At 37.3% G+C, this 21,363-nt stretch overlaps 1 protein-coding gene across 1 annotated transcript in view; it reads right to left on the bottom strand.

Moving 5' to 3' along the window:
- The window catches only part of Mios (missing oocyte, meiosis regulator, homolog (Drosophila)), a gene marked incomplete at its 5' end in the record, with an annotated part of 34,493 nt that extends 13,782 nt beyond the window's left edge, over positions 1–20,711 (bottom strand). The window contains 7 exon segments of the mRNA XM_013516065.1: positions 2,056–2,214; positions 3,004–3,069; positions 5,675–5,844; positions 8,406–8,660; positions 15,330–15,428; positions 15,746–17,079; positions 20,564–20,711. Of these exon segments, the coding sequence (XP_013371519.1) occupies positions 2,056–2,214; positions 3,004–3,069; positions 5,675–5,844; positions 8,406–8,660; positions 15,330–15,428; positions 15,746–17,039 (2,043 nt within the window).
- Positions 20,712–21,363: the final 652 nt, after the last annotated feature.

Here is a 21,363-nt window from a genome sequence, read left to right as displayed (position 1 = left end):
CTTTGTAGCCCAGCCTGGTCTCGAACTCACAACAATCCTCCTGCTTCAGCCTCCCAAGTGCTGGGATTGCAGATGTGTGCCACCATGCCCGGCTTCATATATTATTCTTGCAGACTGAAGTATTACTGTATTTAACTTTTTTTTGTTTTTTTACTTTTGCAGCGGCTCATAGCTAAGAGTTTGCTTGAGTCAAACTCCGTGAGTCAAAATAAACATCCTGTAAATTGTAGATGCCTGGTATCAAGTCTCAGCAATGGGGAAGTGACCAAGACAGTGCATAAATGTGTAAGACAGTGTGTGAGACAGTTGTAACATTTATGAGGCTCTAAGTATGAAGTAGGAAAGTGTCAGGTATAAGGTCAGAAAGGGAAAGGGTGAAGTAGAAAGCATGACATGTTAAGTGTGAAATGTGAAGTATGGGGGGGTGGTACATGTTGATTTTGACATTAAGGATGTATCTGCTTAGACCAAAAGCAACAACTTTAACAAAAACATAATAAAAGGAGTATTTAATTAAAAGGGCAACAGAGGAATTAAAAATAAAACACAAATATTCAATTAACCCCAAATAAGGCAAGAAAGGAGCAGAAGAAGAAAACATACAGATAAAATGAAAACGAACAACAAGATGGCTAACTTAATCTTGACTATATAAATGTAAATGCAGCAAACATTCCAATTAAAAAGCAACAACTATCACTCTACAATATTTTTTGCTTGTTTCTTTGTTTTTTGAGACAGGTCTCACTATGTAGTTCAGGCTTGCTTTGAACTCACTATGTAGCCCAGGCTAGCCTTGAACATGGCAATCCTCCTCCTTCAGACTCTCAAGAGCTGGGATTACAGGCACAAACCACCATGCCTGGCTCCAGTCTAGATTTCAGAAAAGGAATTATCCTGCTGTCTACATTTAAAATGTATTTCGCAAATCTTAAGAAGGTAGTAACCCGTTTGCACTCTGTAGCCATGTACCTACAATTTAACAGACAGAATCCCATTCCAGAAAGAAAAAAAAATGTGGCAGTGGCTTTATAACTTTAGGTAAGTTTACGTTATGGTTTGTAAGCCACCATTCGATTACATTTACCAAAGGGTAGATGCTATGGTTTATGTCTGGGTGTCCCCCCAAAGCCTCATGCAGTCATGGAGTGGCTTCTAGGGTTATGACTAACCCATGGTCCAATGTTGGAATTATGGATGTGAGTGCTACACCCGCCCCGGGGCGGGTAGTTTGATACAATGTAAGGGATGGAAAGAGGCTGCTTGCACCCACTCCTCCCTTTTGCTCTTGTCGCTTTTTCTGTCTTCAAACTGTAGCCCTCTGCCATGTGCCACTCTGCCTTGGAACCAGCCAAATATGGATTGAAACTTCCACACACTGTGAGCTAAATAAACTTTTCCTTCCTTAATTTTGGGCATCAGGTATTTTGTCTCAGCAATGAGAAAAAAGTAACCAAGACAGTAGATTTGAGGAACGGACATTTTACTATGGTTACCTAGTACAGAGCAAGCTTCCTTTGTGAGAAAGACGGTAAGAAAGAGTAAAGTGCTGATATCATAAAAGGGTAAGATTTGCCAGACATCTGCTTTTAAGCACTGGACAGTAAAAACTGAGAAAAAAATAGGTAAACTAGCTGCCCAAATAGGCCTCACTGATAACAAAACGGGAAAGTGAGAGTGAAGAGAACCGTGGTTTAACCTGACTTCTGCATCTGAAGTGAGACCGCAGCTCAGGTCAGAGCAAGGGAATCTCTTGTAGCAGATGGAGTTCTGTCAACAATTGGAGACACTGAAGCGAAGTTTCCCTATTCCATTTGCGCTTTACATAAATTCAGATGCACCCAAGAGTGACACTTTCCAGAATGAAAGGGAAAATGGGATGACCCAATGAGGAGACCCAGGGGCAGTAAGATAGTCCTCAGCAGTCCTCAGGTCAAAGCTAAATGCCTCTAAAGGTCCTAAGGAAGCAAAAGTACATACTCACTTTCAATGGAAGGAACAGAGCATGTGGTTTGGCTTTCTTGCTTTTTCAAGGCGCTGTCAAGCTGCACTAACCTGTAACATGCAGTAACTCGCTGTCTGGACGTCTCCAGTTCTATCAACGTAACTCTCCATTAAGTCCACTCCATCCTTAGTAAGGCCTGTAAGCAAAATTCCTTCCAAATTTCCTGCTTCTTTCATTTCATTGGTCAACTTCTCGATGTATCTATTTAACTAGAAAATTCAAAGTGATTTTTTTTGCTAAGGCAGTCTGTTTCACTAAGCATTTTGTACTTGAAAGCTACTACATCTGGAATAATTTTATTCCACATGGAAAACATTTAAAACAAAAGCCATTGCGAAAAGGCAAGAAGAGTCCATCTACTATTCCAAATTTCAATCAATATCTACAAATATTACCAAATGTATTTTAAAAAGCAAGACATTTACTATGTTCTGATACTTATTAATACAATAGTTTACTATTTTAAGAGAATTTCTTTGTTATTCTGCAAAACACTATGATAGCACTACTTAATACAATTACAGAATGTGAGTAGAAATGAAACTTCAGAACAGTAACAATTGTTTCTGTGTTCCCTGACTCTTATCTCACCCCAAACTCCAGCCAAGATTCCTCTATCCAGCATTCTATCAATACTCAAGTACTTAGCACATTGTATTACTAGTTGTATAGACACTCCTTGTACACTACACTCACAGTAGTCAGTCACTGTTTATTGTATTGAAAATGAGAGAATTCCTTCACAGCATCATTAAAGCAAGTTTAGTATTTTTATTGGCCAACTAATTTTTCTCCCCAAAGCAAAAAGGAACTAAAATATTAAGTCAACCTTCTAAAGAAGAAAATTAGTTATGATAGACATATTTATAGTATCTCCCATATAATAAAAAATGAGAAGTTATAAAAAAGCTCACATATACACAGTTACACATAAAGATTTACTTATCATAATTGATAAATATTAATGACCTCAAATATGGAATTAAATCAGTTCTCACCTGAGCATCATTAAGGAATTTACAAGCAAATGCCACTCTGTCACGTACCGCGACTTTGTTTTCATACTAGAAAATGGAAAAAGCAACAAGTTACCTGTACATGCCATACATTTTAAATTATTAGAGACTAAATATGTAAGTTTATTTTCAAGTGCTAAATTACTATATAATGTTGGAAGAGCCACTGATTGCTCTGGATGCTTTTCTTGATGGAACTCCGAAGAATTAAAGAATTAAAGGTGTAGTTTTTGAAAGTAAAGATTTACTTTTTAAAAATGGGCCAACTTTACTTTTTTAAAAAAATTCAAAATGGGCATGATGACATACATCTGTAATCCCAGGACTTGGGAGGCTGATGCAGGAGGATCACCATGAGTATGAGGCCAGCCTGGACTACACAGTGAGTTCAAGGGCAGCCTGAACTACACAGCAAGATCCTGTCTCAAAAAACTCACCAAAAAAAAAAATTCTGTTAAGTCTTATATAACAACATAAAATTAAGCAATTATGTATATAATATCAAATTTAAGATGTGATGTAATCTTTCTACTACAGAAATTAATTTTGAAGATACTAAAAAATCTTTCCTTGACTAAGTTAATTAACAAGTCTAAGAAATCTATGAACTGAGTACACCAGTACAGAATTTAGAAAGAATACCAGTATCTTTCTAAATATAAAACATCAAGTTTTAAAATTTATAAACATATAGACCCAGTTTTGTGTCTAAAGTAAAATACTGTTATATACGTGATTTGTGGCAGAATCTGCAGAAGCATTAAACAAATTATTGTATACCTGTCAATATTGTAAAACACTTATGAAAAATGTTTGCTATAATTTAGGAAGATCTACATTAATTCTGTAATTAGTAAAAAAATTATTATTTAAAAGTGGAGAAAAAAATCTAATTTCCACTGAAACTGTTCTATAAAACAATTTTCCCTCTTTAAACATAAGATCCTTACTGTGTTTTCCTGATTATAAAATATAATTCTGTCCCAGAGGAAACAAATTGAAAGTAAAGATTTACTTTTTAAAAATGAAACAACTTTACTTTTTAAAAAAAATTCAAACTGGGCATGGTGACATACATTTGTAATCCCAGGACTTGGGAGGCTGATGCAGGAGGATCACCATGAGAGATTCGGTTGCACATGGTACAATTTTGACCTGGAAAGTGTTGTAAGTATTACTTGTCCCATTTTAGAGCTGAGAAAACTAGAGCCCAAAAGGTTAACTGCGGCAGAGGAACTCAGGCCTTTACCAGACTTTCTAACTTAGTGCTTTTCCTGTCCTTACTCCAACTTAAACATTAAGAGAAAAAAAAAATTAATTACAGTTATATACACATAAAGTATAATTAAATACACTATTCAAACAGTTTGGATATATGAATTTCCACCTCAGCTATTCCTTACTTAATAACCCAAATTTAAGTATAAGACAGAAAGGGTCCTTATTATAGGCCAGCTAACTTAAAACATAGAGATTTAATATTTAAACAGTACACTTTATAAATTCACCTCCTTGTCTAGTCTCCATTCTTTTTTACTTGCTGGAAGTACCATTTTATGGCTTCAAGATTCAACATTTAAAGTATTCTCTTTAACAAAGGTAGTAGTAACAGTTAAAAAATAAACATTAAACAGCTAGAAAAGTTTAATGGTAATTTATTAGAAGTTACAGAAAAATAAATGAACTGTGGGAATTGCCAAAATGCATACTAACAGTGAAAATTTTAGTGAGATACCCCAATAAAGTACGTTTTTACAAATTCTTAGGGACTGACATTTAAATCAATTACTTAAACACTGTAAAATAAGAAGTGCTATAGCAGCAGACATAGAAGTTGCAGCATATAAAGCTCTTCTCACTGCAAGAAAGAAGCCCAACAACGCAAAGCAAGCTGTACTAATGTGAAGCTTAAAACCCAACAATAGAAACTGATGTGCTGGGCCAGGGATATAGCTCAGTGGCACAGCACCTGCCTGGCAAGCACAAGGTCATGAGTTCGATTCCCAATACCAAAGCACAAAACAAAACAAAACAAAAACTGACGTGCAAATCTCACTTCATCCCTTCCTCACTTTGTGCCAAAGAAGCTATTTGGTGATGTGGTCATAGGTGGCTAAAGCAGGAGAGAAAAAATAACCAGAAAGACCTAATACTAAAAAAAATGAAATGGTCCACTGTAAGTAGAATGATTATATAATTTACCTTCCAAACAGAAACATGCCTGAGAATTAACAAGTATTAACTCAGAAGAGAAGTATGACTACCTTGACCAAAACTGATAGACTATTCATGGGTGTTTCATTTAGCGAAAAAACCAAATACACCAACATAGAGTACATTTAAATAGCAAGTATATTTTTATGCTTCTGTAGTAGATTTCTAGAGCTCCGTTCTTAAACTAAAGGATTAAATATATTTCTTCTATATCTATAAATTACATTAAACAGCTATGAAAACCAAATCCAGTTTGATGCACTTTAACTAACTCTAGATTGGCAATGATATCCAGAAACAGATGCTCAAGGAAAAGCTTTAGACACTTTATCTTATATATGCACCAAAATATAATATTTAATGCGACATTTGAGAATTTTAACCAAGTCAGGTATAAGCTCCAATCTCAACTCACAGGAGGATCTTGACATGAGCTTACCAAAACACCATCGTAAGATCCTGTTTCACTTGTCAGAAATGCAAACATGACGCAGAGATACGGGTTGTTTAGCTGTAATCGTAGGGTGCTGCACATTTCTCTCCAAAGGGAGTTCTTCTCATCTGTATAACCTGATAAAGCCATTGCTACCACATTGAGATTCAGATCGCCTGCATATTAAAAACAGCCAGCTGATCAAGACAGCAAGAACTTGGTATTATTCCCTTCTCACACAGTACTTAAACTATAAACAAACAGAGACCAGAGAGTGACTTTTACCCCAGAAAAACAAGTCTACTAAAATAAGGGTTTTGATTTAGCCTGAAAAATTGGGCAAGACTTTCCATTCTTGTAAAACTTGCATGCAAATCTGTAAACCCTGTGCAGGAATTTTCAAGTTCTTGTTTGAGGCAGCTTCCTGTACGGTATGCTATTGCAAACCATTCTACCAGAATCACTGTCAACTTTATCATCAGTTTCATTTGTGCTATCCATTTCAAGGCACTGACACTAACTTTTACTGCATTTCAGAACTATAATTAAAATCATTTTATTTTCCTAAGTATATATGCACATTTTATGTGTGTGAATTACAGAGTTCAGAAAGTATTTCAGAATTTTTATTACAGTATTATACTTCTGATTTTTCTAGAACAACTCAACTAAAGCTGGACGTGGTGGTGCACGCCTGTACTCCCAGCACTTGGGAGGCTGAGGCAGGAGGATTGTTGTGAGTTCGAGAGCCGCCTGGGCTCCAAAGTGAGCTCAAGGCCAGCCTGAACTGCATAGTGAAACCCTGTCTCAAAAAAAAACAACAACAAAAATAGAACAACTCAACTATCAGAATTATTATGGAATTGCATTTATGAATACTTACAACAAACCATTTTCTACCAACAGTATTTTTTTTTCCTGAGACAGAGTCTCACTATGTAGCCCAGGTTGGCCTTGAACTTGTGGTGATCCTCCAGCCTCAGCCTCCCAAGTGCTGGGATTACAGGCGAGCACCACCAACACCACCAATAATTTCAAAAAATTTGTTCTTACGAGTTTATTATTTGGCCAGTTGGAGGCTGCCAACCTGGCCTTCAGCCCTATGGCCACCAATCCTTCTAACATAAATTAAACCTCAGTCTTCTTGAAAACTAAGTCCCCTTTAACTTTGCCTGTTAGGTATTTTCTACATTTATTATAATTTTTTTATTCTCTGTTTCTTGGTTAAAATCATTATTTTCCAAATAAAACAGTATCATCTACCTTACGTTCTTAACAGTCTATTTTTCATTTTTACAAATCATTTCCTTCTAGTTACTTCGTAATTCTTCATCTGTGTAAGTACAAGTGTTTATTTATTTATTTTTATTTTTATTTTTTTTTGGGTTTTTCTCCGGTACCGGGAACCGAACTCACGACCTTGCGCTTGCCAGGCACGCGCTTTTGCCGCTGAGCTAAATCCCCAGCCCCAAGTACAAGTGTTTAAATCTACCACCAAATGTTCCAGATATACCTGACAGTACTATGCTTTCAAGTTGCAGCAAAATTATAATTAAAAATAGATTTTTTTTTTCAGAGGTGGGGATCTAACCCTGGGTTGGGTTATGCTGCAGTAGGTTAGTGCTCTACTACTGAGCTATGCCCCTAGCCCAGAAATGCAGTTCTAAAATTTAAATGCTCATTTTGTTTCTATCATTTCTTTTTCTATATTCTTTTTTCATATCATTTATTGCATTCTCAAATGGAGAAGGTTTTCATGAGACCAAAGTGAAGGAAAATACGCTCATCCAGGCCAAATATTAAGTGGTCAACTTAAAACTGCAAGTAAATGTAACAATTAATTTCATGTTTATCTTTATGCTACAACTATAATGGTTTCAAAATGGACCCGCAAGTAAAAATGCAGTGTTCTGAACTCAGAAAACAATTTACTGGATACATTAAAAATAGCTAGCTACATTTTAGGTACTGTCAAATGAAATATCCTTGAAAAGAAAAAACTCTGAAATTTTTAGGTTAAGATTTATTTCTCGAATGATCTTCTGGTGAAATGCCAGGATCTTGACACATTTTGTTCTTCTTAAAAATATCACAGGGAAGCTATGCTGTAATCACAAGATTCAAGTGGAAGCATTTTTTGGCAGATCTAAGTATACTTTTTATAAAAATCTATACTGAACTAAATAAAACATCATTTAGAATCTCCTAAAGGTCAACCAATAACCATCCAAAAGATAAAAGTACGAACTAAAGCACACTTCAAACGTGCACCGTAAGAATGCTTGCAAATAGTATTAATCTTTTAAAAGGTAATTTTAAGCGTATGTGAGCTATTTTTAAAACGGCAAACATTCAAAACAACAGATGTCATAGCTCCTTAAATGTTATTAAACTGGCAATTAAGATACAGCGTTAGCTGCACAGACCTAAACCAAGGCCTGAATGAAAGAGCCGGGCTACTGTTTACCGTTACAGACATACAAACGTACTAGTTTCTTTCAACAAAAACCTGCAGGCGGGGGCTGGGGATTTAGCTCAGTGGCAAAGTGCCTGCCTGGCAAGCGCAAGGTCATGAGTTCGATTCCTGGTACCAGAAGAAAAACAACAACAACAAAAGACAAAAAAAAAACAAAAAAACCCCCAAAAACCTGCAGGAAAGCATTACATATTTGACACTTTTCAGCATCTTTCTTTAAAGGAGTCTATGAACACCGACTCTTAGAATACAACCCAATACCTTTTTCTGAAGATGCCCCTTCGTTCAGGATTTGGATGGAGCGCCGAATGTCCAAGTTGAACAAGGCCACCGCAGCAGCTCTCTCCCACTCCCCGTCTTGTACAAGGGAGTTCAGAAACGGCCCCACATCTATCTCCGCTCCTCTCTTTATCCACCCGCAGAGCTGTAAGGCTAAGATTCTCTCCTCATTTAAATTCTGAGTATCAGGTTGCTTATCCAACCCACTCCAATTATGTCTGCTGCTTTCTACCACTCCTAGAAATAGAAAACATTTTTGTATGTTTGACTGTTACTCTGAAATATACTGGAGGAAATCAGTTCTACAGAGAAGTATTTCAACAACATATTTAGGATTCTCGCTATCTCAGGCAAAATTTTACAGCATAAATATGGAACCTGTCACAGATGAAAAGTATTGTGTGTATTTCTAAGTACAAATTAGTTATCAAAAAATTACTCGAATAGGAGTGAATGCTCAGATAGATTAAGCTGTCACTGCTTCGGAGAAACAAACTTCTCTGATTCTGTAATCTAAGTAGACACATCTATGCTTATCTAACTCACCACTCACTGTTAATTTCCTTCGTAAGCACTGAACACAAATTCCCGTATTTATTAATTTACTTTCAGTCCTCTTTCCCACGAGCATACAAGCTCAGAGAGAGTAGGTACTGTGTCTGTTTTATCTACAAGATATCCTTACTGCTGAAGCTCTGGTAGAAGAGTTCTGATTTTTTTCCTCCCTTCTCTCTTTCCTTATTCTATGTATGTAGAGTTATGTGTATTCCAATGAGGAGGGAGGGAGGGACTACTTTTGCTACCCACTTGCCGTATGCAGCATGGAAAAATGAAATCGTAGGCTTCAAAATACTGTGCAAGTTAAGCATAAATGCTATGATGAGAATACAATGGGAATGTTTTCTTCCTACTTAATAAAATAGGAAATTTCATATTCTCATTATTTTTTCATAACAAAGCCTTACTATTTTGATAGCATTCTTTATTTTTTATTTTATTTTTTTTTTGGTACTGGGAATTGAACTCAGGACCTTGCGCTTGTCAGGCAGGCTCTGTGCCGCTGAGCTGGACGCCTGGTCTATAGGATTCTTTCCACTGCAATCAAGGCAGCTGATTCCAATAGCGGGATAATTTCACTCAGGTCAATACTTGGTGCCAAATAGAGGCAAAGCAAATAAAGATGAAGCTTACAGACTTCAACAACTAACTCAAATTCCTGTATGTGCTAGAAAGTTTTACCAGCAAAATCACCATTATATAATTAATCTTATTTTAACAAAAAGGACTTTCAGAGTAACCTGAATTATGAATTAGGCAACATGAACGCCAACTTTACGCATTTATTACTATTGTAGGAATCTACATTTGTCATTTACAGTAATTATATATGTATGTGATTATTGGTTCTAAATGAGAATATAGCAGGGGTGAGAGAATTTTGCAGATGTATTTAATAATTAAGGCCCTTACTCCATTGAGTGAGTTAGTGGGAGACCATCCCATGAAGGAATGATTGAATCAGGTAAGCCCTTTAAAAAATGGTCCAAAAGTAAGAAGGGAAAATATAATTAAGAAAGACAAAGTGAAAGCAGCCACACTGCTGAGAAGATCTTTGGGAAGGCCAGGGGCAAGCAACACTGACAGCAGCTTCTAGAAGCTTCCGGCAGCCCCAGACAGCAGGTGGGAAGAAAATGGATGTCTTGGTCCTAAAGCTACAATGAATCCTCAGTCTCTGGTCACTGAAACCAAAACATCCCGCACTCCACATTCTTTTTCCCCTTCCCTTTGATTAATACGGAGATACGCATCTCTTATCTAAAGCTAAATCTCCCTCTTATCTAAAGCTAAACCTCCGCTAGAAATCTCATTCCTACATTTCCTAGGAACTTTATCACCTTCTCTACGCATCTTCAATCTCTTTCTATGGCTGCTGAATTCTCCAACAACCCCGTGAAATTGGAAGGGCACTCTTGATTTCTAAAACTGTGGCCTGCACAACACCTTCACTTTAGCCGTGTAAGGAGAACACCCAACTTAAGCTGTGCTCAGTCTGCTGATCCACGGAAATGATGAGATAATGCATGTTAAGAAAACCAATACACTGTCCAGAGCTGACTCTAGTCATACTCAGCTTGGCCAAGCTATCAATGGGAAAAACGTAAGCCAAACTAATAAAATATTAAACACTTTAGTTGTCATGTGCAAGTTAAATTTTATGAATGTAGATATGTATAAATGTTTTAAAAAATCATTTAGTCTAAATACTTACAGAGTAAAGATCACGCACAACAAAAATCTATATTTTCCATGATACCTAATTTATACTTATATAACTTACATCATTATTAATGTCAGGTTGATAGTAAGTTTAAAACATTATGTTGGTATATATCTTAAGCTATATTTGATTGCTCTATGGAAAAAAGATTTATTCTAAATAAATTTGGACCGGGGCTCCAAGAAGAACTCGACAACTGCATTCATCTGCTATCACCGTTAAAAGCCAGGCCACCTCAAGAGGAACTGCCCTAAGAGGCCCCATGGGCCATGCCCTGGATGCAAAGGAGACCACTGGAGATCGGTCTGCCCTCTGAGGTGGAGGCCCCAGAGCTCAGACCCATGCTACCAGTTAGTCCAACAGGAATGAGAGGGCTTGGGGCATGGTCTGCCTTCTCCCTCTGGCCAGACCGTCATCTCCATTGAGGAGCCCTGGGTAATCATGACTATGGAGGAACAAGAAAACAGCCTGTTGCTAGACACAGGTGCAAGTCTCTCGGTCCTTCTTTTCAATCCTGGCCTTCCTTCCAGCCATCATACCTCAGTGAAAGGAGTCACTGGTGAGGAGGTAATATGCTATTTTTGACAACCCTTAGGCTGTAACTACTTAATAGGTCCTTCTTGCATATCTCTATCTTCCTGAGAAACCACTTTGAAGATACCACCACGTATTACAGCAGCCATTGATATTTTCCTACTAATCTATCCATAACTGTGTAAAGTTTGTAATGTTCCTATCCTATTTCATAAATAGATGTCTGTTTATTATTATGTGTTTCCTACAACAACCATTGAGAATAGTTAATGATTTTTCAATAGGTCACTCATGTATAGCTCTATTTATTTTCGTTAGAAGCCACTTTGAAGATACCAAAGTATAGTACAACAACTCTTGATAATCTCCTACCTCTTTTGTCTGTAACTCACTATTATTTGTCTATTTGTTTTCCTGAGAAACTATTTTGTAGATAATAATATGTAAAATGATAACCATTGATAATTTCCTACCATTTTGTCTGTAATTTGCTAAGTCCCCCCTATTATTATGTTATCCTTCTTTTATTCTTTAAAATAAAAAAAAAAAAAAAAACTAAATAAATTTGGATAGGATACTATCAAATTTCTGGTAAAACAAGCTATAGATGTATTCTAAGTTATTTATTTTCATGCTTTTATACATTTTGGATTTAAACCTCATATTTTTTAATGGTCAATTTTATAACCAGTGAGCAAAAACAGGCATTACTTTTTTTTTTCAAATTATTTCTTACACTTGAATAGCCCCATTTCTTAGAGTTATTTTGTAAAAATTATGTCCTGGAATAGAGATCAACTTATATGAATCCAAAGAATTTATTAGTAGGAGGTAGACCTGCAAGTCAAGGGCACAGATATTGTATAACATATCCTGGAAGATCAGAGATTTTTTTATAGCTTGTTAACTATGCTATGGATAATTAGTGCTACCTAACAAGAAATATGATGCTATTATGGGTTTGTAATATATTATGATTTAACATTTATCTCTCAACATTTGCAAAGGAAGTGGAATTGATGCACAATACGCAATATTATAATGACAAAACTATATTCTCTGACTCTGAAGTTGCTCTGCATATAATAGTCACTGATTTATTGGTGTTTGTAAGGGAAACAAGTTTACCTAAAAATTAAAAAAAATAGAGATCAACATATGAATCGAAAGAATTTATTAAAAATTTTTCATAACTGTAGTAAATGATTGTTTTAATTTTAGTAAATGATTGTTTAACATTTTAGTGTGAAAAACCCTCAAACAAGCCCGTGTGGTGGTACGTGACTGTAATCCCAGCACTCAAGAGGCTGAGGCAGAGGACTGCAGCTAGTTTTAGGCCAGCCTGGGCTACACAGGGAGTTCAGAGCTAGACTGAACTACACAGTGAGACCTTGTCTCAAACAAACAAAAAAACAGTAACAACAAAAAAAATCCCACCAAAACATTTTTAACATGTTGGATGGAAAGCTGGCCAACTTTTATTACGTAACTTCTGGGTATTTTAGAAGTCAGGAATTAGCCCAGTGACACTGAACCCTGCCGGATAAGAATATGCAAGATGGCTTAAAAGCATGAGTTCTCCCCAACATGGGTAATTTGAACACTCAGCCCAATCTAAAACTAGCATCTCAATTACTCTGATTCCTTATCTCCAGGATTCTACATTTCCATGACTTTAGTTGCTACTTCTCAGACACACTATGTATTGTTCTTTCCCTAAAAGACCCATTCTTCTTTTTTCTTTTTTTTTTTTGTCTTTTTGAGACAGGGTCTTGCTATGCAGTTCAGGCCGACCTTGAGTTCACTTTGTAGCCCAGGCTGGTGTTGACCTCACAAGGCTCTTCCTGCCTCAGCCTCCCAAGTGCTGGGATTACAGGTGTGCACCACCGCACCCAGCAAGATCCATTTTTCTAGCCACACTCACCTTCCAGAAGTTTCACTGCCTCTATATTTTTCAACTGCACACTCTAACACCAGCATTTTTAATTTCACCTTCTCCTTTTGTTTCTATCCAAAGGCAAACAAGTGAGTCACTCTCTTGCTAATGTTCTTAACTCTCCTGCCTCACTCCCCTTTACTCTACCTCTAGTAAATGGTAGCCCTGCAGTCTGCCTTTGTTTTCCAGGAGAGCTGTTCTTTCTTCCATAATCTCTCCCCACAGCATCCCTGCTCCTTCTCAACTGTAGGAACTAGCAAATGGGAAGTTCCACATGCTCACGTTGTTCAGCCTTAAAGATCCTCAATTACCACACATCCTTTTCCTGTTGCCTCTGGTTAATACGGAGCTGCGCATGCTCCCATCTAAAGCTGAACCTGTGCTCTGGATCCCACCCTCTTTGATTCCTAGGACCCTTGTTTTGGCCTCTGCTCTGCCATCTTCAGCTTCTTTTAGAAAATAAAAATAAAGCAACATAAAAAGCCCTCCTCTGGTTCCAGATGTTTTTCTCTCTTGCTGCTGAATTACCATTTTATCCTCCTTTATATGGACCAATTTCGTGAACTATTTATAATTGATGACTTCAGTTCTCTAACCCAGTCTGTTTCTAATCCAACTACAACTTGCTGTCGGTCCCTCCCACCCCTGAAGCTCCTTCCCCCCATGAATATGTCTGTCTTATTTAACTGGTATTAAACAAAGCAAAAAAGCTGAAAATCTTCAACAAGAGAATAAGAAACAATAGTATTTTTTTTAGTCTGGATGAAGACTACTCTCACTCCTGGTGGGATATTATTTGTCTTTAGTGCACTAGAAATAAAAATATTCCACTTTGCTCTGTTGCTTTTGCTCAGGGGCGATTTGTTGGCTTTGTTCTACAGTACATCAAAATATGAAAAACAACAATCAATCTCTGAAAACTGAGAATGTCCTGTGGTCTAACCTACTATAGAGCTACAATATTAAACATTCTATAATCATGTTATTTCATGCTTCTCAGTAATGGTTCTAAATTCATAAACTATTGGTATTCCGGTTCATTTATGGGGCTCACACTGCACAGCTGTCCTTTTATCTATGTTAATACATTCATTTTATTCTTATTATAAAGTTCTTTTCCCTTTTACTGGGGATATAATAACACCCACTGAAACAGATCAGATGAGCAGTCTACTGTGTAGTTCAGCCCTGGAATCTGAAGCAATCTGAAAACCTTTAGGGAAAAACCCAAACTAACACAATCACTGTAACAAATTTAACAGTTGAATTGAAATGTTTCACCTACTCTTTAAAAAATACATTATTTTACATTTTATATTACTTATATAGCAATAATGCAAGTCCTGTAAAAGCCAAGTTGGATTTACTACCTCTACTATGGCTCTATGACTAAATAATTTGAACTCCTTTTCTAGAAGCTTGACTTGGGCCCAAATTTGACTACTAAAAGCTACAGATCAAATCTTAAGTTAGAAGGTAACAGTAATACAACCCAGAGTTCAATTCCAATAAAAATAAGAATATTTAAAGCAGTCAGTTAAAAAATTGTTTTCTGGTTACTTCTATTCTAAAATAGTGTATCAATTTCAATCTTACATTACTGTACCTGTTTAATTCATTCTTTCACTTATTAGAGAATGACTCTTACGTTAGGACATATTTCATGTCATATTATAGTCTTTGTCAAAGCATTTGGACAGAAAAATTTCAAAAAAAGAATCTCCTTAAGTTATAGCTCTTTCAATTTAGTTTCAAAAATACAAAATGTTGTGCTAAAATCCAAACTAACAATCAGGATTGGATAAACATCTTCCATAAGATCTCTCAAAGTGAGTTTTCAAATAATAATGAATAAATAAGTAGATAAATAAGTAGATAAATAAGTAGTAAATAAGTAGATAATGAATAAATAAGTAGATTTAAGAAAATTCGTATTGCTTGAAAGAATCAAAATTTCCTCCAAAAAGGATTTTGCATATAAATACAATTACATACATAACACAATTCACTAAAATATCTAATCCAAAAAGCAAAAGGAAATAGTAATTTATATACACAATCCTAAAATAACTACATAATTTCAACCAAATGATGGGGGATAAAATAAACATAAAAGAGTTACAAACATATTTGAAAAAACAAGATGGAATTTTCTTACCCAAAGATGATTTTACTATTGATTTAATTCCTGCATAAACCAATGATCCTTTGTTGCCTGGAGATTTCTGATCCATATCTTCTGTATATTGCTTCATAAGTATTTAAATGCATAGGAAATACTAGTAATGATGCATACTATTTCAAAGCTAAATTTATTTTGATCAGGAGCCAATTAATAACAGGCATCCATGCAAATAAGTTCCTATTCTAATGTGCATTTTTATTTCTCCTACACAATCTGGAAAGCAGTGATTTAAGTTCAAGAGTTTTGAACAACTTTACTTCCTAATTTTAGTATTCTATAACCTGACTTGCACACAAAGGATTCACCGTATTTACGGACTGATCTTTTGGCAAACTTTCAAAAACATTTCTACCCGATTTACCTTACAAAATTTGCAATGCAAAGGATATAGTGCAGAGTATACCAGAGAGACTTGAGCTGTGGATCTTCACTGCCAGCTAAAATGTGGTTTCTCCAAATCTGCTCTGTGTCAAGTCCATACCTTGACAAGGCCCGAAGGCGCATTTTTGTGGCTATATCTTTTTCTAAACAATCATCATTTTCTTCTTCCGCACATTCGTACAGATGACGACCACAAGCCCACATTAAAGATGTAATTGGGCTCCAAGCCAGGGATATCCTTTCAAAAACTGTGAAGTCTGACATTGTCCGGTTGGGGGTCACCACTATCATTCGATTTTGACTTGTTGGGTGCCATGCAAAGGAAGCAATGTAATGGTCACAAGGCTGCACACTTCTCTCAATTATTGTGGGCTCCGTTTCATCCCCGATGGGAGTGGGTGTGTGCTGCATGTCATACAACCTAATAATATTGCTATCCCTCGTTAAAGTGGCGAGCAGACCAGTCCTGGTTGGACACCACGCTACTTTCGTTAAGGGTTTTGGTTGCTCAGTCAAAGTCAAAACTGGCTTTTCAAATTTTCTAAGATCCCATATTGCAACCTGACCTTCATAGAAGGAAGCAACACGATCATGGAAGTAAGGGTCTACTGTCACCCCCTGAACAGCTTTTGTGTTCACAAACATCTTCTGGCTTGTGTTTCGAAGATCAAATATGGCTAGGTTCCGATGCATACCAGCCAGGAGAAGTTTCTGGTCCCGGGGAAGCCAACAGAGAGAGAGACACGCATCGTTCTGCCCTAATTCATACAGTGGTTTTGTTACTAATAATGTTGCTTCAGTTTCACCCGCTGAAAGTCTCACTTTTTCCATTGGAACAACATCAGGAGCATATTTGCTACAGATATCCCATATTAATACTGAAAAGTCAGCTCTGTGTTTATCCAGACCAGCAGCAAGCCAGTTACTATCCAGTGGATTCCACGCAAGGGTGTTGCATTGTCGTGCATGTTTGGGGACAAATTCTTTTCCTATTAAATCTTTGAACTTTGAATTATGATCTTGACCAAGACTTGTAAGTACGACTCGACCATTTGCTTGTCCAACTGCTAGGAGGCATTCAGGATCGTAATTGAGATACCACGCCACACATTTCATGTAGGGTGTCTCTGAGTTTATCGACAGTAACGTAGCGGCAGAGTCTTCGGATAAGCGTAAGGATCCAGCTTTGAGTTCTGAATTCACAGTAGATTCCACATGATAAAGGCTCAGTTCTGAGTCACACACGACGAATCTATCAACTTGGTGTGGTGCCCACAAAATATCGGGTTTGGTACCGCTCATGTTTGTTGACGTGATGAAAGAAACCAGTCTGTTCCATTCACTGAAAGCATTTAAAAACAAAAATGTTTCAAATGTCAAGAAAATACAATTCTTAAACGGAATGAACTACTCTGAAAGCCAGGAAATACTCTACGCAAGTATCCGTTTTTCCAGTAATATTTGTATTTCCTTCTCTACACTGATGACTTCAAGAGCGTATTCATTTAAAAAAGAAGAGCAACCACTTCCTCCAATAAAAAAGAATTAGTGGAAATGTGAGAACCCCATCCTAGCTTAATTTCTCATGATCAATTATCTTTGTTTGTTTTGGTTTTTTTTTTGTTTTTTTTTTGGTTTTTCTCCGGTACTGGGAACCGAACTCACGACCTTGTGCTTGCCAGGCAGGTGCTTTGCCGCTGAGCTAAATCCCCAGCCCCTCATGATCAATTATCTTAATTGTACTGTTAGTAGTACCTTCCATTTCTCCTCAGGGTTACAATAACTTCAGCATGGTGAGTAAATTAATAAGTACCATTCCTTTGAAGGGGGCATTACGAATCAAGGTCTTAAGCAAGAGTGTAGAGCAACACAGTCCAAAACAACTTTCTTCAACGGCAGAATGTTCTCTATCTGTGCTGTCTAAATGTTATTAGCCACACGTAGTTCCTAGGCGCCAGAAATGTGGCTACTTTAATTTTTAAACTTTACTTCCTCTTAATTAATCTTAGTATCACACTCTTTAATTTACAGTATACTAACAGGTTTCTTCCTCAATGCAATTTTCAATTAAAAAGTAGCCTATATAGCCAGATGTGGTGGCACATGCCTGTAATGTCAGTATGCGAGGCTGAAGCAGGAGGACCAGCAGGAGCTTGAGGCCAGCCTAGGCTACATAGTGAATTTAAGGCCAGCCTGAACTACAGAGTGAGACCCTGTCTCAGAAACAAAACAAGTAGGCTGTATAATAGAACAAACACTGGCATACACAAAGTAACATGAATTTTTATTGTAGCTCCCTTGTTTATTCTTATATTCCTTAGAAAAGCCACTGTTTGTATTGGGTGGGGGTTATTTTTTCACTTTGGATTATATTTTCCAAACCTCAGTTACGTAATGTTCCACCCATAACATTACTTCATATCTTTCTTTAAACCTATTCGTTTTAAAATCTGAAAATCAACTTTTATCTCATGAGGTCCATAAATCATGAGTAGGATATACTAATTATATATTTTCTAACATACACTAATAACTACTTAAAATGATTGTGTTCTATCTAAAATCATCCCCTTTATGGTCAGTGGTACACATATACCACACTTTGGGATGCTGAGCTGATTACTAGAGTCTCTTAGTTTTCAGTTCTATAAACTTTGGGTAAGTGTTGAAATGAACACACAGTCTACAAGGGTAAGGAGAAACTAAAACTGGTATAGTTTTAAAAAATCATGTTTTAATAATAAGGCTGCCTACAAATATCTAAATGTCTATTTCTAACTGAGGCTGGCAAGTGGAAGTAATTTGGATCAAAATGAAAAAATACACTTAAAATCTTCAGCGGCTGGGGATTTAGCTCAGTGGCACAGCGCCTGCCTGGCAAGCAGGAGGTCGAGAGTTCGATTCCTGGTACCGGAAAAAAACCAAAACAAAAAGAAAATCTTCAGGGCCACTGCTATCTGCAGAAGCAGACTCAACTCTCAGGGGGTGAAAATATGTTCTACTCATTTTCATTCTAGGTAGCAGGCCTACCAGACTCCTGATAAAGATATATAGTACTAAAGATATAGTTATTCGACTGAAACATAATTGCTTTACTTTTTGATCTTGCAAAAGTTTTAGTCAGGAATCGCCCATCTAGGATTTTATAGACTCATAATTTAGATAATTAGAAAAAACATTTTTATACTGGCTTTATTTCCTTCCTTAATTCTTCATGGTACCTTCCATTTCTTCATTTCATTTCCACTTTAGGTATTTCCTAATCCTAGATCAGTGGTACTGAACCCACAGCATCCATGAGACAGCGAGCTGTTTGTATCACTGAAAGCTCTAAAAGTTCACCATCACTATCCTAGCTCAACCAATTCTTTACCTTCTTTCCTCCACTCAGGTTGCCAAATGCTACCAGACACAGGACACTGTTAAGGCTCTGTAGACTGACTTCATAAGAATTACACTAACACATTGTATTTCATTTTTTTATTCTGTAACTGTTGAATGGGGACTATATTCTAGGCACTTAAAAGCTGGGAACACAGCAAGTGAACCGGGCAGATAAAGTCCCTGGTCTAATAAAGTCTGCATTCCTGCGATGAAGTACAGTTCAATTTTAAAATAGAGTTTGGAAACTTAGGAATGAGGAAGAAGAGAAGCACCTCATGTAATAGGAAATAGATAAGGCAAGAAAGAAAAGGCACATCCTTCTGCCTAGTAAGGGATCAGATCTACACCCTCATAAAACAGAGGAAAGCTCTTAACTAGAAATATTCCGAGATCTGGCCCATCTTCCTATTTCACGGAAAGACAAATTCTTCAATAAAAATATTTTTGATCTAGGTTTCATTCTACATCCCTGCTCTTTATAAAAATGGCTTATGGCAATGGTGGCGAACCTATGACACGAATGCTGCAGTGGGCTGTTTGTTATCACTGAAACCTCTAAAAGGTTCACCATCACTGCTCTATGGGTAGATACCACATGGAAAAATCCACTTCAAAAACATAAATAGAAAGTGACACTTTAGTGCCTGGGATATAGCTCAGTGGCAAACAAGGTCCTGAGTTCGATTCCAAAAAAAAAGAGAAAGTGATATACTAAAAACTCTGATTTGTACAACTCTTGATAGCATCAGCATTTCCACTGAAGCTCTGCACCTAAAATATTTCTATCACCCCCCCCACAAAATCTGATTACACTAACTCATACAGAATTATAGAACTTCAGAATTAGAAAGAAACCAACAAATTTCTCTCATTTTGTGTGGGATTCAAGCAAAGACTAGATATTTTGGTTCCTATCCAAGGTCTCTCAACTTCCACCCTAGACTGCTGACTAAAGAAAGGGTGAGCTGTGTAATTTGCAAAGAACAATGCAAAACGAACATTTTTACTAGAAAAATTACACATTTCAAGATAGTGATAGCACAACTTTAAATGAAGCGCCAGCCATTCTAAATGCTGAGTCCCATGCTATTGCTACATACAGTGTAGAGGGATCCTCCCTTACGAATAGGCTAACACTACACATAGGAATCTGGTGGACAGCAAAGAACACAGCCTGCACTGGGAATTCCTTCAGCCACACTAGCTTAGACCCTAACAAGTCTCTAACACTCCAAGACCATCAAACAGAGACAGAATCTAATCTACTTCCATTTCACATAGTTGTGACAAAAGAAATGAGTTCTCTGCTTCACATACCTTATCACTCTCATTCTCTTTAACAGCCCTGGAAATTACTGTTTTCAAACGCCTGAGACATTGAAAAATCAGGTGTCGAGGAGGTGGAGTTTTGCAGTAACTACGGCTTAGATTTAGATTCTCACCTTCAAGTTTTAACAAGTGCTCTCTTCCCTTAAAGACTTCTGGGTACAGGAAAGCCGTGTCGGGTCTCCGTTCATCACCAAGAAGTCTGCAGCAGAGCTGTCCAAAAAACACACGGTCTGAGCCACTTGACTTAGAATTCTCCAACAGCTACATTTAAAAAAGTAAAAAGAAACAGATGAAATTAAATTTAAAATATATCGTATTTTACCCAACATATCAAACACATTATCCTTTCAATCCGTAATCGATGTTGAACTATAACTGGGAAATTTTATTTTTTGGGGGTAACTCTGGGAAAACCGATATGTTTTACACTTCCAATGCATCTCCACCCACGTGGCCACTGGACAGACTTCCAAGACACTGTATTAACAGAATAACGCTATACTAACACATAATCACAGGCTTGCTTGCTTGCCTGCTTTTTCCCCCGTGGTCCTCTACTTTCCTTACCATGACAAATTATTGTACAAGAAGGCAGCGCCAGGAACACTGCAGTTTTGCCATCCTCAGCAGGGTGCATCCCATGTACACAAATTTCTCTACAAACACAGCTACGCGAAGGGCCTGCAAAGGCAGTCATTCGCAAAGGGATCTCATTCATCCTTTTTAGAGGTTTTCATCGCTGGACTCTCGGGGGAACGGCGCTCGCCCGCCGGGAGCACTTTAAGAAGCATTTCGCGGGGCCCTGCAGCGAGGGGCGCGGCCCCGCGGGGACACCCGGAACCTCCGCGGGGACACCCGGAACCTCCGCGGCCACCCGGAACCTCCGCGCCGCCGCCGCTCCGGACGCCGCCCG

This window comes from Chinchilla lanigera, unplaced genomic scaffold (genome assembly GCF_000276665.1).
Source record: "Chinchilla lanigera isolate Chin_1 unplaced genomic scaffold, ChiLan1.0 scaffold00031, whole genome shotgun sequence".
Lineage (NCBI taxonomy): Eukaryota > Metazoa > Chordata > Mammalia > Rodentia > Chinchillidae > Chinchilla > Chinchilla lanigera.
The sequence above is the reverse complement of the archived record's forward strand: the minus strand, read 5'-3'. Positions and strand labels throughout refer to the sequence as shown.